Genomic DNA, 15,387 nt, shown 5'->3' with positions numbered 1-15,387 from the left:
CTTCTGTTCTGGGAAATACCAGACACAACAGTAACTCCTTTGTAAACACAGAAGATACTGCTGTAAACAAAAGATTTTTTTTTTTTTTCAGACCAGAAGCAGATTTCTGTGTGACTCCTGTTCTATTTGATATCTAAAAACACTGAAAGCAGGACAAAACTCAAGAAGATACCATGGATTGAACTGCCATAGGTTTTGCTAGTACAGCTCCCCAAGGCAGACTTCGTGGGTAAAAAAAAGAAGGTATATAGGGATTAACCTCTACATCCCCAGCCAAAGCATTTGGTCTACCTGCAATCTATGTATGCAGTGGGCAAGTCCCCACAGAAATGTGCTGAAGGAAACACCATGATAAATTAAATGTTTCATCTCTGTGCAGAAGCAACGTCGATATGAGTGTCTGTAATTTTTCTCAGGCTTTTCATCCAGCCAAGAGAGCACACATATTCCCGTCTTAAAATGAAAGTGATAAACGTGCAGCTACAGAATACGTAACTCTTGGAAGTGTTCATTACTCTTGCTCACTCAGCTGTGGTACACACTGTCTTCCTTCAGTGCAAGTCTCTGTATTTTCACCCTCTTGGTATGTTTTTGGCTTCATTGTGCTACAGACAATTAGATACAATAAACCTAATGGATGAAAATACAGTGCTCTTACGAAAATGAAGTTGTACTCTACCCATTTGAAAACTAAAGGGTAGCTTCTAAACTGAAAAAGTCAGGCCTGCTATAGTCAATAAATAAACCACAAAAGAACTGCGCTCTGTCAATCATAATCACCTAGGGAGAAATGAGATGGAAGCTTACTTAAGACCACACAGGAACTCTCATTTTGTTACAAAAACCATTCTGAATGGTACAACACACATATGTTGTAACAACTCTGGCTTGAAAAAGCTGAATCAAACTCAAAAGCTGCTTCTCATCAGTTGTGTGAGATGCTGGTGAAACAGCTGTCTGAAGCAATCTGGATTCAGTTTTACAGAAATCTACTGAGGATTCAATATTTAGAATTCCTCACACAGGATTTATGAAGAAAAATCAAATCAATGGATTAAACCAGTAGTAATATTATGCAGAATTTCAAGACTTTGTTCAATATTCTTTTGTGGGGAAAAAGAAAAAACAAACCAAAAAAACCCAAACCAACAAAAACCCAACAATCCAGTGAACAAGAATCTGAGTCACTTTTTGGGATACAGTTACAAGAAACAGAGCAAGACTGAGATTAACTCCCAGTCCCTAACCCTAAAGTAGACTGACTGATAAAAAATTTTACCAAGGGTGAAAGGCATCCTTACAATAGTCATGCCAAAATCTACCAAAATGAAGAATGGCATAATAATGTGGAAAATAATCATTATTTGTTAGAAGGCGTTTTTCACAAGGATAGACACATATTCGTTGTCAAAGCAGATTCTTCAAATACAGACTCTTCCTGGGGGCACTATTCAAGATGGATGGGAATTGGAGATGGCTGTGCCATTTCGCCTCTGTCAAGTCATGGAAATCTATCATTAGCTTCCTTACTACATTTTAAAAAGACTCAAAGCACTTAAAAGACACTAAAAAATATTATGAATGTTCAATATACTACTGTTTACTATTGTAACTTGAATTATATATTCAGAAAGTACAGTTTAGTCACATTAGTTCTTGATAGCCACAATTACTACTAATTTGTGAAACTAAAAGACTTCTTATACGACTTGAAATAGCTACTGCGCAAGTACAAAACAACCAGTACACCTCACTTCTATTGATACATGAATGCCGTCTACTAAGAGACTTAAAAAGCTGAGTTTTCAGATCTGTTTATTAGTGGTAGTGTATTTTTGAACACGTAAAGTATAATGTACATATATCATTGTAATCTATCTACTATAAACTACTGCACTATGATCAAACCAGTAACAAAACCAAATGAATACATCAGATAAGAAGTGTTTCACAGATACTCATAGTGTTTCATAGATACTCATGTCTCAAATGAAAATCTTCTGGACTTCATTCTTTCAGGGAAAACCCAGAAGACTACCAAAATCAACATGAATATTTCAATTGACTTCGAATCAGGATTTTATTGCAGACCAACAAAAAAATGTGATTATATAACCTCCCTTTGGATTAATGTCAGATCACTCTTCTACAATATACACGTTTTGACAGCTGTGTAAGGCAGGAATTGCTGTTTTGAGTTACTGACATCCATAACTATGCCAAAAATGCTCTGAGACAACAAAGACAATATAATGCTAGATTTAAACAAGCTGAATGTATGGAGTTTGGAATATTTCATATACATTTTCTAGTTCTTCATCAGAAAAGGAAAGGAAAACTATGGCTCCCATATTTTTTTTATACCATACTGTATAACTTCCTAAAGGAAAAGAACCTGGTTTAGAACTTCAGTCATCTTTCGTTTGCAGGCTATTAGTGACCTATTAAAGGCAAGTGAGTTGCAGTCAGCCATTAATTAAAAACACGTATTAATTCAAGATGCTGATCTTGAGGTCAACTCCAATCTTTCCATGAATCTCCGCTGATCCCTGGAAGTGTAAGTGGGGTGTCAGCATGAGACAAACATTTAACATCCACTTCATACTTCTTAAAAAAAACATCAAAACAGTGAAAAAACATACACCTGTTAGTGTGCTATGACACGGAGGCTTGTTTCATAATAATTTATAATCTGTGAGGCTACAAAACCTGAAGTTTACTTTTACAAACATAGCATAGAAGAAAAAAAAGTACAAAAAAGACTATGCTAGACATTACTTGAAATATAATTGTAATCAGAAAACTAAGAAACACTTGTTCAGCAACCCTTTGAAAAGGCGTAACAAATATAGCAGTTGTGGGAAGATAGTGAAAATTATCAATATATTAAAAATGCTTCTCTAAGCATTTTCTGACTGTCCATAAAAATTTACAACCAGCAGTAAAATAACTTGAAAGCCTCTTCAGATCTTTCTCTCATAAAAACATACCTTCCTGAAAACTCTACCATGGCATAATCCTTTGCTCCACTAGTAAAACTGTAGCATTACTGAAATTATGGGCTTGAATGACTACCAGTCATCAGTGAAAAACAATATTCTTTTATTCGTCCTTTCTGCAACACGTACATAGTAACTAGGGTAATTTGAAATAATTTTTAGGTGGTACTGTATCAGCAGAAAATCTTGACGAGTATCCATCTCAGATGAACAAAGAGCTGACACCTGGAGGGGCAGGGAGGATGGATGCTCTCTCTGAAGACAAAGGGTCTTTAGACTGATTTGTCTCAAGAGTTAGAAACCTTGTACAGTATACTAATGTTTTCTATTACATCTACTTCAGTGACATCACTTCTCCCCTAACAGTGGAAATTGTTGTATAAGAGCTGTAAACTACTTTATAATTGTATAGCTATTACATAAATACACATTGATAGATATTCAGGCGAGGACGTAAGCAATAAAGCTTTCATTTACTGTATTTTTTGCTATAGCATGGTGTTGTACATATAGAAGTTGGTTCTGTAAATGCGTTGCATACAATATGATCCTACACAAGCAAAAACAAGAATGGATTTGTTATATAGGACAAGTTTTCTAATATTGTTTTACTCTCCAATTGATTCGTAAATTCCTTGATACAGAAATACTACTAGACAGGAGAGCTTTATTAATACCTCATAATAAAACACTAAAACACAGTCATATTAATTCAATATTTAAAGACTAGGCAGTACAAATAGGTGATATTTTCTCCACAGAATGATGGCATTTTAGATAATTTAATTTAATTGCTAAATTGAGCATTTTATATACTGAGGATCTGTATCACACTTCTGAGCCTGGAATTAAAGATTAGAAACACCTCCGAATACATTCTGACTTCTCATACACATAAGAAATCCTGCTCTATGATTTCAGTAACCTTTTAAAATTCAAGATAGCTAAGAATTCATTCCAGCTGCTTGACCACCTTAGGTTTGCCTCAATTAGAGTGGGAATAGTTTTCAAGTACTTACTAATCTTCTTTGGAGAAGAAGATTCCCACACCCCCCCACCCCACCCCCCCGGCCTAAAATATAGCAAGAACTTAGTAGCTCTTTTACCATGAAGTCTAGTTTCCTGTGTCTTGATATTAGATATTAGTGGATGTTACTGAAAGACATAATTTTAGATAAAAATATTTCAGTTCTTTCTCGCCTGTTACTTCAAAGTCATTATTATTTGCTGTGCTGCTCTTACTGCTTTTTGCTTATTGCTGCAGTCTAAGCAGAGGTGTTTCTTGATGGTCTTTAAGGTTATTTCTTTCTCCTGAACAGCTAATATTTAATTTGGAATCCAAAATGCTTCAGAGCTCTTCAAAATTCTTTTGGTCAATATATATACTCATTCACATTTAAATATCATCTTGTATCAGTTCATCTGAAAGCTTATTTTTAATTTTGATGAATTTAAACAGTTTTTTTTAATCAGAGATTTTGCTTCTTCACATTTAGTTTCCATTTCAGATACGTAATACGTATGTTGAGCAACATCACAAAACTCTTGACTCACAGACAGCCTAGCCTTTTGCAATGACAAAACTTGACCACGTGTTTATTTACTGTTTCCCATGCAGTTGTCAATACATACCTAAGAGACTCTGGTCAATGCATGTTCCATTCACCAACGACTTTCCCTCTGGACAAGCACACGTTGCACCAGAAGGGTTGAGCAAACAAATGAATTCACATGTCAGGTCCAAGCATGGATTAGGCACTGTTTAAGAAGAGACAATATTATTATTTTTTTTTTAAATTACACTGCGTTATAGAGCTAGGAAAAAATAATCAGATATAAAAATTCTGATACACTTCCGTTTTCCAGGATATCAACAACCTAAAGTCAGTGAACACACTCACTCAGATGGCAGTGCAAGACACACCAGGATAGAATTTATTCCAGTAACAAAAAGTGTATTGGTAAAAAACCTCATATGGTTGTGGCTAGAGGTATTTGTAGTCATCCCTCTCTCAGTTTTTTTTATACCTCATTTACAGTGTGGGTACACAAGGCAAGCATTTGGCCAATGCCCTTTCAAAGGAGAGAAAATGCATCAAAAAATCTAAATTAAACTTATATAAGAAAATACGACTAAATCTATTTTCAGTTTCTACAATCAGGTTCTGTTTTAGATTTGTACAAATTTGTTTTTTTCTCCCCTGAGGTGAACTTGCTCAATATTGAGTTTAAAGTAATTATGCTTACTCACAGTCCATTTGTTTGTAGCGGTGAAAAATCAAGGCACTTTTTGCTTTATCAACATCCACACTTAGATATTCTACAAGGCTCCTGCCAAATTTCTGTACTCTAAATGCACCATTTTTAGGACCTGCTCCATAAATGTAATCTTCAAAAATGTCAATTCTATGTGGATGCAGTAAACCTTAAATAAAAATGAATAATAAATACAAATATATATATTCATATCCAAAAAATAAACAACTTTGTTTTAATAACAACTTCAATTGCATTACTGCAATTTCCACCTTTCAGAAGCTTGTTTTATACCCACAAAGATTGCCTTTTGCAAAGCATCTCCTTAAAAGGAACTCTTCCCATACTACAAGCAACTAAAGTCTCTAGCTTTTCACAGAATTCAGCCTCAGAAACTCGTTGAATATTGAAAAGTAGGGAAACACCACAGTAAACAACTAGCTAATTAGAACATACTTAGCTGTAACACTTTAACTACAAGTATGTGCCAAGAAAAAAACAGATTATTTTGCTGTACATAAAATATTCTGACAAAATGTTTCTTCAGCTCCTTCTGAACATGTTTGAAATGCTAGCTTTCACACTACACTTATTTTAATTCATAATTATAGTAAATTATTACAAAATAAAATGCTAAGCCTCTACTAATTCCTCATTTTTAAGAGCTAAGACTGCCGATTAGATCACATAGTTGGATTTCCTATGCGCAACTGTCTGTGGAATTTCACACATTTACCCACATAACAAGGCAATGGCTTCTGACTACAACTTCTGTGCCAGAGACGCATCTCTTCTTGATTTGAAGCTGTAAGGAAACGGAACCTATCATTCCTTGTGATGCCTTGTTCCTACCACTATCCCCATTTACTGTTAAAATAGTTTTATAGTTAATTTCTATTTATTCAGTTTCTTTCTACCGTTTTTCCACTCTATCAATAATTGCTACTCAGTATTTTATTTCAATACAAATATTTATAAATTTGAATTCATTATTTTATGGTTGTTTAATTAAATGGGTCAAAGTTTCTAGTCTCATTGCAAAGCAATTTCTAGACTCCCCCAATTTTCTTCTAGTCCCATTTCTCTAATTTTTCCATAGTTACTAAAAATGTCCACAGGAGACAAAAGGTGACATTGCATTACTGATCTTGTATTTCAGTATTAAATGCTACATAAGGAATTTTAAAAGTCTCTACATTCCACTTTCCCCTTTAGAAACCCCAAATTTGCTGAATTTGGCACAGTGCAGTATAACCCTTCTGTGCTATAAAATATTTTGAAAGTCATCACATTATATGCCTTTTAGTCTGTAGCACTGTTGTGCCTTTTTTACCCTTGAAGAATAACCTCAAGTTTATTCTTAAAATACAAATTACTACTGAGACACGTTAAAACACAATCCAGCATACTCTGTCAGTCTTCGTACCAGCCACATGCCCAGCCACCACGAAATACTATAACCAAAGGAGGTGCAAAGCAGAGTGATGAAGAGGAATTACTGTCTTCTAAAATCTTTTGTCAGGCATCTGCATGGTATGGTTCAGCGTTACAAGAGGTTGTAGTCAGATCCCCACACTCAACAAAGCAATTCTTCTTGAGATGACTACTTCCATGTATATTGATCTAAATTGTGAAATAAAATGCTACTAAACCAGAATAAGATTATTTAAATCTGGTTCTGCTCAATTTGGATTATGGGAGATTTTTCCCAAACTCCCTAATGAATTCCAGACCATTGGTTAAAACAGTCAGCAGCACTACATGTAATATCATCCTCATGAAACTCCACTACCAACTGCCCACTAAGCAATCCCTCCAAAAAAGCCTGCTTTCAAATTTTTACATTATTTAATGTTCCCTTTCTTTTCTACTAAAATTTCATAAATTGTTACATATGTTATAAAATTGTTAAAAAGCCAACATGCAATTCTATAAAAACAAAGGTTGTTTAACCAGAATCTCTTTTCTCGTGAAAGGAACTTTCCTCATTCACATTCTGTTAACAGAATTATGTGATTACTTACTGACCTGAAAGCCAAATCCATTATTTTTCCCAGAACTGATTCAGGTCAACTGTGCTATAAACTATACAATTCCTGTCCTATGCAGACTGCTCTAATTTCTGACTAGTCAAGGTCCTCCTGTTGCTACGTAAGTCCAAGTGAGGTCAAGCATAAATATTAATCACATTGTTATTTGATAATACCTAAGCTAATAATTAGATAACAATCCTGGAGATTTGCACATATCATTCAAATTTTGTTCCCCTAAAGTAACTTTATCAGATGATCTAAAAGCTAAAATTACCTTAAATTATCTTAAATATCTATTTGTTTAGATAATATCTGAAGTATTATCTAACAAAAGCAATGAATATTACTTAATAATCACTGCTTTTTGCTTACATAGTTCCTCTGAACAGTGAAACTTCAGCCAAATAAAATAAAATAGAAATCATGTTATAGAAACACTCTCCATACCTTGTTTAGTGCTCACAGACACAACTGAATCGGAACCATCAAAAAGAACGCTGCCAATAACAGATAATTCAAAATCAGCCCAGAATAAACGCTGACTGAACTGATCAACTACGAGACCTACAAAGAAAAAGTTCAAACAGGCATATAAAACCTGGGTAGGGAAAAAGTATTTTTATGTAACTGTACATTTTTATATCGTTCCTATTCTTCTGAACACAAAATATGGTCACAATGAAAAAACATGACTGGAAACCAGGGAGAATAAAATATAACACCTTCCACTTAAACCTTCCCCTTGAGGCAACCGTGGTTTTTACTTTCTTTAACTTTTCCAAGGTCAGTACCTTTTAAAACCCATTATCCTCAGCAGGTAGAGTTATATATCAGGTGGGAATTAAATATAGAATCTAATCCTGTAATTTGGTCTACCAACAAAAAAATCTATTATGTCAATAGATTTCTAAGTAGTAGCACCAGTGTGACCATGTGTTAAAAACAAGGCATTCAGATTTTATAGAGTCTTCCTAACCTATCCTGTTTCCACAAGAATATAACTGTGGGTTTTTTTGTTGTCACCAACACTTCACATGTAGTAATTATTACAGAAATAAATATCAGATTATTTTAATTAGTGTTACAAGACTTAAACAGCAATATTGACAGATGTAAATATTTGCATATATATGGAAAGAAAGTACAAGTGTGAGGAACTGAGAGCAGAAATGAAAACAAAAAATAGATAAAATTGTGACTACCCAGCCTCTAAAGAGTTAAATCAAGCAGTCCATGTTTCGTAGAGGATGGTTAAATGAATAATATGCCGTTTTAGGTCATGTCTAAAGCTTCAGCCTGAAAAAAACATTTGAACCATAAAATAATTTAATTCTAAGCTTTTGAAGTTGTGGTGTATTTTTAATAAGAATGGGAAAAAGTATTTTTCTTCCTGTTTATGTAAGTAGGTAAGTCAGAAAAAATACATCAAAAGAAATTATACATAACAGCAAAAATTCTCATCTTAAGATCATAAATTAATCAGCTAGAGATAGATGAGAGGAAGTGGAGGAAGTCTGATGCACAGACCAGTGAAATATGTTTATATTTGCAACACCAATAAAAAACAACTCTTTAAAAGAAACACTGGTATTCAGGCATACAGCTAAAGAGAATAATTTCTGGTAAAAGATAATCACAATATGTCAACTCTGTGTGATACATGGTACCTGTAAGGGGGAATATTTTAGAAGCAGTTGCCCGGTCTCCAGCTTTAAGTTATTCTTTGCATTTTAATAGGAATATTAAAATATCAAATAATAAACAAACAACACTCTCAATGTAACTTTCACAGTATCAGAGATAACACAATGTAAAAAAGTACTTATTTTTGTTTTATACACATAGCACTGCTGTGATAGTAATTTTAATGTAAATCCTGTGAAGTAAAGCCCAAATGCTCAACCTCTCTCTTACTTGAAATAGGAAACGCGTATTTAGCAATAAATTTAAGAGCAGTGGAACGCAGATGTTCAGTAAAATCTTAAACTTCATCTAAACAACAGTAGCAAAGTCTCATTTGGGAGGAAATATTAAAGGCTTGGACTCTTTCTCTGCACTCCCTCTACAATGACATGTTTCTGTGTGAAATATTTGACAAAAAATTAAAAGACTTTATAAACATATACTTTCTACCATGACTTAAAGGAAGAACAGCACAGAAAGATGCCACAAAAGTGTTTTCAGGCAGTAGGTACAGGAAAATGCAAGGCATTTGTGAAATTCCCTCCTTGCAAAATCTGCTCATTTTTGGTAATTCTGCTAATTTTCTTAATTTTCATTTTATTTATCCTTGGAAGAAGACAAGAGGTCTGGTTAAATGTTTATATGAAATTTTTCTATATAAAGTATATCAAGGAAAATTGTATGAAGAAAAGCTCTTGCAGTTCTGCTGCTGGTCAGGGAAGAACTAAATACTTGCATTTTCAGCTAAATTTGATACCATTACCACCTACAAAATTCATAATGTCACAAATCCAATCCTGATGGCCAAAAAGAAAAGGGTTTAAATGCCCTTTAATGACTGAGGAAGTGGTGACTGGCTCCATAGACTATAAACTTGGCAAGCAAGCAGACCAATAAAGAGACACACAAAAAAGCACAATTCCAGCAATTAGAACTAAATCTAATGATTTGTACATCTGATATGTTCACAATGTTTTATATAAGAAGTTCAGCAAAGAATACGTAACAACCTTGATAAACATAAAATTCTGCTTTCAGTCTGAATAATCAGAAGTTTCTGAATTTACTACTGACTACATATTTTTTATTAGTATTACTATTGTGCTTCTTACTTACCTAAGGAGCATAAGCTTCCTCCCCTCAAAGCTTTCCTTATCACATATGTAATTTCTTAACTTGCTATATTTCAATCTAACGTCAATAAAGTAAGAGTGTTTCCTTTAAGGGATGAGTGTGATTTGCATACACACCATAAGCCCACCTTAGCAGGGGACTTAACAGTCTGTTAAAATATTATTACTTGTTGCTGTGATAGTGGCAGCTTCTGAGATGCTTCGATATTCAGACAGCAGCCTCTTAAAAGCAGCCTATGTTTCAAGAGGCATGCAGACCAAAGTTGGACAAGCCTTAATTTGCAATGCAATAGTAACAAATCATCATTGTAAGCCTGGAGAAACATCAAATATTGCATGAGAAGATGGGTCATGAACAAATCATTTCTGGTTTCAAGACAGGATGCTGCTATTGGAGAGACACATTTCATTCTGGATTAATCATTTCCTTTGTCATAAAAATTACTGTTATCCTGACAATGGAGTCTTAACGGTAATTCACAAGACCTGAACATGTACCATCAAGCTTCAAAATAGTTCTGTAAAAAACTGAGATAATTAAGTTGTTGCTTCTTTGAATACTTAAATCTTGGTTTATACTATTTTGCAGTGTATTCAGGAAAGTAAACAGAATAGGCTGTGAGATTTCATATGCATTCTTAAAAAAACTGTGTCTCACCACTAACTGGTGTTCCCTTAATTGATTTTGTTTTGTTCAGTGTTATTGAACAGATCATATTTTAACTGATTATATACAGTCCTTTAGTACTGCTTTGTAAAATTGTCATGTTAAGCTTTGTTACAAAAGTTTAAGTCACATTAAGAAGTAACATTTGAAAGCAGAACTAAGAATTTTGATTAGTAACTGCATATGAATAACCAGAATACATATTTTTCATAGAATCATAGAATCTTTGGGTTGGAAGGAACCTTTTAAGGTCATCTAGTCCAACACCCCTGCAATGAGCAGGGACATCTTCAACTACAGCAGGTTGCTCAGAGCCCCATCCAACCTGAGACCTTGAACGTTTCCAGGGAATGGGGCATCTACCACCTCTCTGGGCAACCTGTGCCAGTGTTGCACCACCCTCAGTGTGAAAAATTTCTTACTTATGCTAAAAAGTCTGTCCCCATCTTTCTTATAGGCCCCCTTTCAGTACTGGAAGGTTGCAGTAAGGTCTCCCCGGAGCCTTCTCTTCTCCAGGCTGAACAACCCCAACTCTCCCAGCCTGTCCTCCCAGCAGAGCTGTTCCAGCTCTCTGAGCATTGCTGTGGCCTCCTCTGGCCCCGCTCCAGCAGGTCCACGTCTCTCCTGTGCTGAGGGCTCCAGAGCTGGACGCAGCGCTGCAGGGGGGTCTCAGCAGAGCAGAGCAGAGGGGCAGAATTGCCTCCCTCAACCTGCTGGCCACGCGGCTTTGAGTGCAGCCCAGGATACCGTTGGCCTTCTGGGCTTGGAGCGCCCATTACTGGCTCATGTCCAGTTTTTCATCCATCAGTACCCCCAAGTCCTTCTCGTCAGGGCTGCTCTCCATCCCTTCATCCCCCAGCCTGTACTGATACTGGGGGTTGCCCCGACCCAGGTGCACTTGGTCTTGTTGAACCTCATGAGGTTCACATGGGTCCATTCCTCAAGCTTGTCCAGGTCCCTCTGGATGGCATCCCATCTCATTTTTAAAAGTATGTAACTTTTTTTGCAAACTGAGAAACTGGAATTCAGCCAACAAATCTAAACTAAGTTAGTGAGTGCCATGTAATTAGGAAAAATGGATAAGCTGTATACCTGTAGGTCTTTGTAAATTCTTTTGAACCAATATCCTTCTCAGAGTACCATCCATGGATGATTCCTCTATGTGAGACCGGTCCCCAATAACAGTCCAGTACATCATCCTAAAATATTAAATGTAAAAAATAAGCTGGATGCCTGTACAGAACCTCAAAACACTTCACTGATATTAAAATTATTGTGAACTTTCCAACATACCCAAAAGATGGGAGATAATTGATCCTGATTTACATACACATAAATTGAGCAAGAAAGTGCAGTAAATGACTCAGAAAAGTTTAGACATTTGTAGACATAATTTTATTTCTCTTACTCTACTTCACATTTTTGTTTGAATTATCAAAACAGAGTAATGTTGAAACATACATACCCCTTTTTAGGATTTACAGCAATTGCATATGGTTCTCCTGCCATGCTTGTAAGGAGTCTTGTACAGTTGGGTCCATTCAATTGACCTACATTGATAGAGTATCTCAGACTAGTCCAATGAGTTGTATAGTAGCTGAACCAATGCATTCTGGAATGATCAGTCCAATAAATATTTCCAGCAACCCAGTCAACAGCAATGCCTCTAGGTCTTTTGAATTCTGGACACTGAAAGCAACAGATGTTAAAGTCAGATTTACAGAAATGATCTTTCACAGCAGCTGCACAGTCACGAGTTTTATGTAACATTTTACAGTTAAGTAACTTTTACCTTTAATATGACAGAATATTTAAAAACACTGCATTGGAAAGACATAAATTCCACCTGCATGTGATAAGTTGTAAGTGATCTGCACAACGTAGAAGAACAAGCCGATATTTCAAACTGTTTCTCAAGTCTAAAGCTACCTAGATTAAGAAAAAGGCACTTAGGCATGGACTACTTGATCTATTTATGCTGAAGCAAATAAATGTTACATACTGTAATTCAAAGGAAAGGAAAAGGAAGAGTTAAGATTATACAGCTATTATACTCCATGCAGAATTATGGTATGATGTCCCATCCCAAAGCCCTCAGTGAGAATGGTGCTTGAGACCATTCTGTAGTACGGCTCTCAGCAGCCTGCCAAGGATAAATAAAAGCACTGCATTTAGAAAACTGTATAACATTACCTCTGTATTCTGTCCAAAACTAGTATGCAATTGTAAGGAAATCTTTTTAATGTTTCTCTTCCCTTGCTATTAACTGTTCCTCTGTTCCACCACCAATTAAAACTACAGTTAGTGTAATATTCAGCTTCACATGTAAAAGAGGCTTGACTGATTACAACTTTAAAATTATAAACTGTAGTACCTCTATCATGATTACACAGTTATCATTAAGGCCTAGATAGATCCTAAAAAATGATTCTAAGGGTAGACGTTCATATTGCAAATAGGAGATACGTATGAACAACTTTCTCTAAAGTTTACTAAAATTCCTGCAAAGAGGAGTAAAATTTGTAAAAATAGGACTACCCAACTATTTCTAACATGAGTGCAGCATATCATAAAAATTCAAGACCCACATGGGATAAATACATATGTGATTGCCTGTTTACCTATAATGACATCAAGTTAAATTATGAACAAAAAAAGTCTATTCCTTGACAAATGCAGTAATGGAACGCTACTAAACTACATAACCAAAAATCAGTAAAGAAAATCCTAAAATAACTTGTTTTCCTCAGGTGTCAGAGTTCCCTAAGACATTTGTAGACTATTTTCATCATAAAATAAAGGTCATTTCATTCTCTAGGTGAAATAATAGGACTGCAAGGGTGAATTTAGATAGTTCGTTCTTCATAAACCTTTAATTCTGCAGAAATGTAATAGAATGCATGTTCTAAAGATACGCAGAACCCTGACTTTCTATTTAGATCAGTATTAAAGCAACAAAATCAATCACTGCATTTACAAAACAGTATTTCTTTAAAAACAGGGTCATAGTAATTTTTTGAAGTTAAACAAAATAATGTATCACAATTCTTTGTTATAAAATTATGATAGTGGCAGCATACACTTCCAGAAATACAACAAAAACACTTTGTTTTTCCAAGAAATGTGATGGTTTCTACCATAAATTGGTAGAAAATGTAAGAGTCATCTCTTCTAAGGCATGTTTTCAAACACAAAACCTCTTATTTTTAGTTAATGACAAATAATGAATTCTTGTATTTTGAAAAAAAGTGTATTTAGAGAAAACAGTCTAGAAATTGTTTGCATTCAGAGTTATGCACTGCATTTCACTGGTCCCTGGGGCGAATGTTGGGAGTATATATGTGGATGGATCACAAGAGTGGTTAAGGGTCCTTGTTAAACTCTCAGAACAGGGGGACTGGAGCAAGCTGCTAATATACTGGCTATTTTACAATATGGATACATTACAAAACCTATGTTTTTCTTTCTATTATATGGCACAGTTATTTTAATGTTCAGCTTTGTGTCCTCTTCAATGAAAAACAGCACTTGAGTTTAAGTGGCAAGTCACTCTGTGTTGAATATTCACCTCAGATAACTTACACACCTCTCAAAGAATAATGCCAGTAAACAGCTACACCAGTTATCACCAATTCACGTCTTAACTAGATTGGAATGCAATCCTCTTCTGCATCTGTCAATAAACTCTGAAGAGTTGATATTTACTATTTCTTTTAGTGCTTCAATTTGTACGAAGCTTAAACCCCTTTTCACAGAAGAATACAAGAGATACTTAAAGCTATTCTCTGAGGAAGGCTCTTGATATGCTAATTCCATGGAGCAATTTCAGTTGAGATGGGTTTTTGCATTAATGTAATTACCTGAAAATGCAGGTGACTTTGTTCAAGTTTACTGTCCTGATTTACATATCAAAGTCTAGATACAAAAATTATAATGTAACCTTTGAAAACTTATTCATTAAAAAACTTGGGTTAAAATTAAGGAATTCTCAAGCTTTTCAAAACCAAATTTAAGTGACAATATTAAAGCTACACTATAAACCCAATTACCCTACTGCTCAATTATACATAAGGCAGTAATATTTGAGTATTAATGAGATAATGCTGGGAAAATATTCTGAATCTGTTAGCACAATGAGAAGTAAGCGCTTCACAAATACAAATGAAACGTGTGCAAGATATATTCACATACACTCAGATTTGTAAAAATGCTTTATATAGCTTGGATAAAGCATCTTCAAGAACACCTACCTGCACTGAAGATTTAGGGGGAAATGGTATGTAAAGAAAAACATAATTTTTTCAATAATCTTGAATTAAGAGGAACATACTCTTGCATAATGGTGAAACAGAGATACAAAAAGTGAAAAGCACTTCAGTACTTCAGAAAAATAATAGCAATTCTAAAAACATTTTATCTTTAGTACTCTAAACAGGGACACAATGTCAAATCAGCTATGAAAATTTCAACCCCTGGACTATGAAGAAGTCTCAAGGAAGCTTAAGTTCAGGTTTATGGATCTGTAAGAAAGTGTAGATCCATTAGAGAGGTTGTGGCTCAGTGGACTACACTTATCCTTGTGGAAGGCATCTGCATATTAGCCAAAAGAAACAAAC

At 34.9% G+C, this 15,387-nt stretch overlaps 1 protein-coding gene across 1 annotated transcript in view; it reads right to left on the bottom strand.

Moving 5' to 3' along the window:
* Nucleotides 1–15,387, bottom strand: part of LRP1B (LDL receptor related protein 1B) — a gene marked incomplete at its 3' end in the record, with an annotated part of 741,532 nt that overhangs the window by 42,182 nt on the left and 683,963 nt on the right. Inside the window, exons 78-82 of the mRNA XM_082001234.1 lie at nt 12,237–12,460; nt 11,864–11,970; nt 7,736–7,852; nt 5,251–5,424; nt 4,632–4,757 (exon numbers count right to left, since the gene is read on the bottom strand). Coding sequence (XP_081857360.1) covers nt 4,632–4,757; nt 5,251–5,424; nt 7,736–7,852; nt 11,864–11,970; nt 12,237–12,460 — 748 coding nt within the window. The remainder of the gene's footprint in view (nt 1–4,631; nt 4,758–5,250; nt 5,425–7,735; nt 7,853–11,863; nt 11,971–12,236; nt 12,461–15,387) is intronic.

This window comes from Phaethon aethereus (assembly GCF_964289735.1).
Source record: "Phaethon aethereus genome assembly, chromosome: 6".
NCBI lineage: Eukaryota > Metazoa > Chordata > Aves > Phaethontiformes > Phaethontidae > Phaethon > Phaethon aethereus.
The sequence above is the reverse complement of the archived record's forward strand: the minus strand, read 5'-3'. Positions and strand labels throughout refer to the sequence as shown.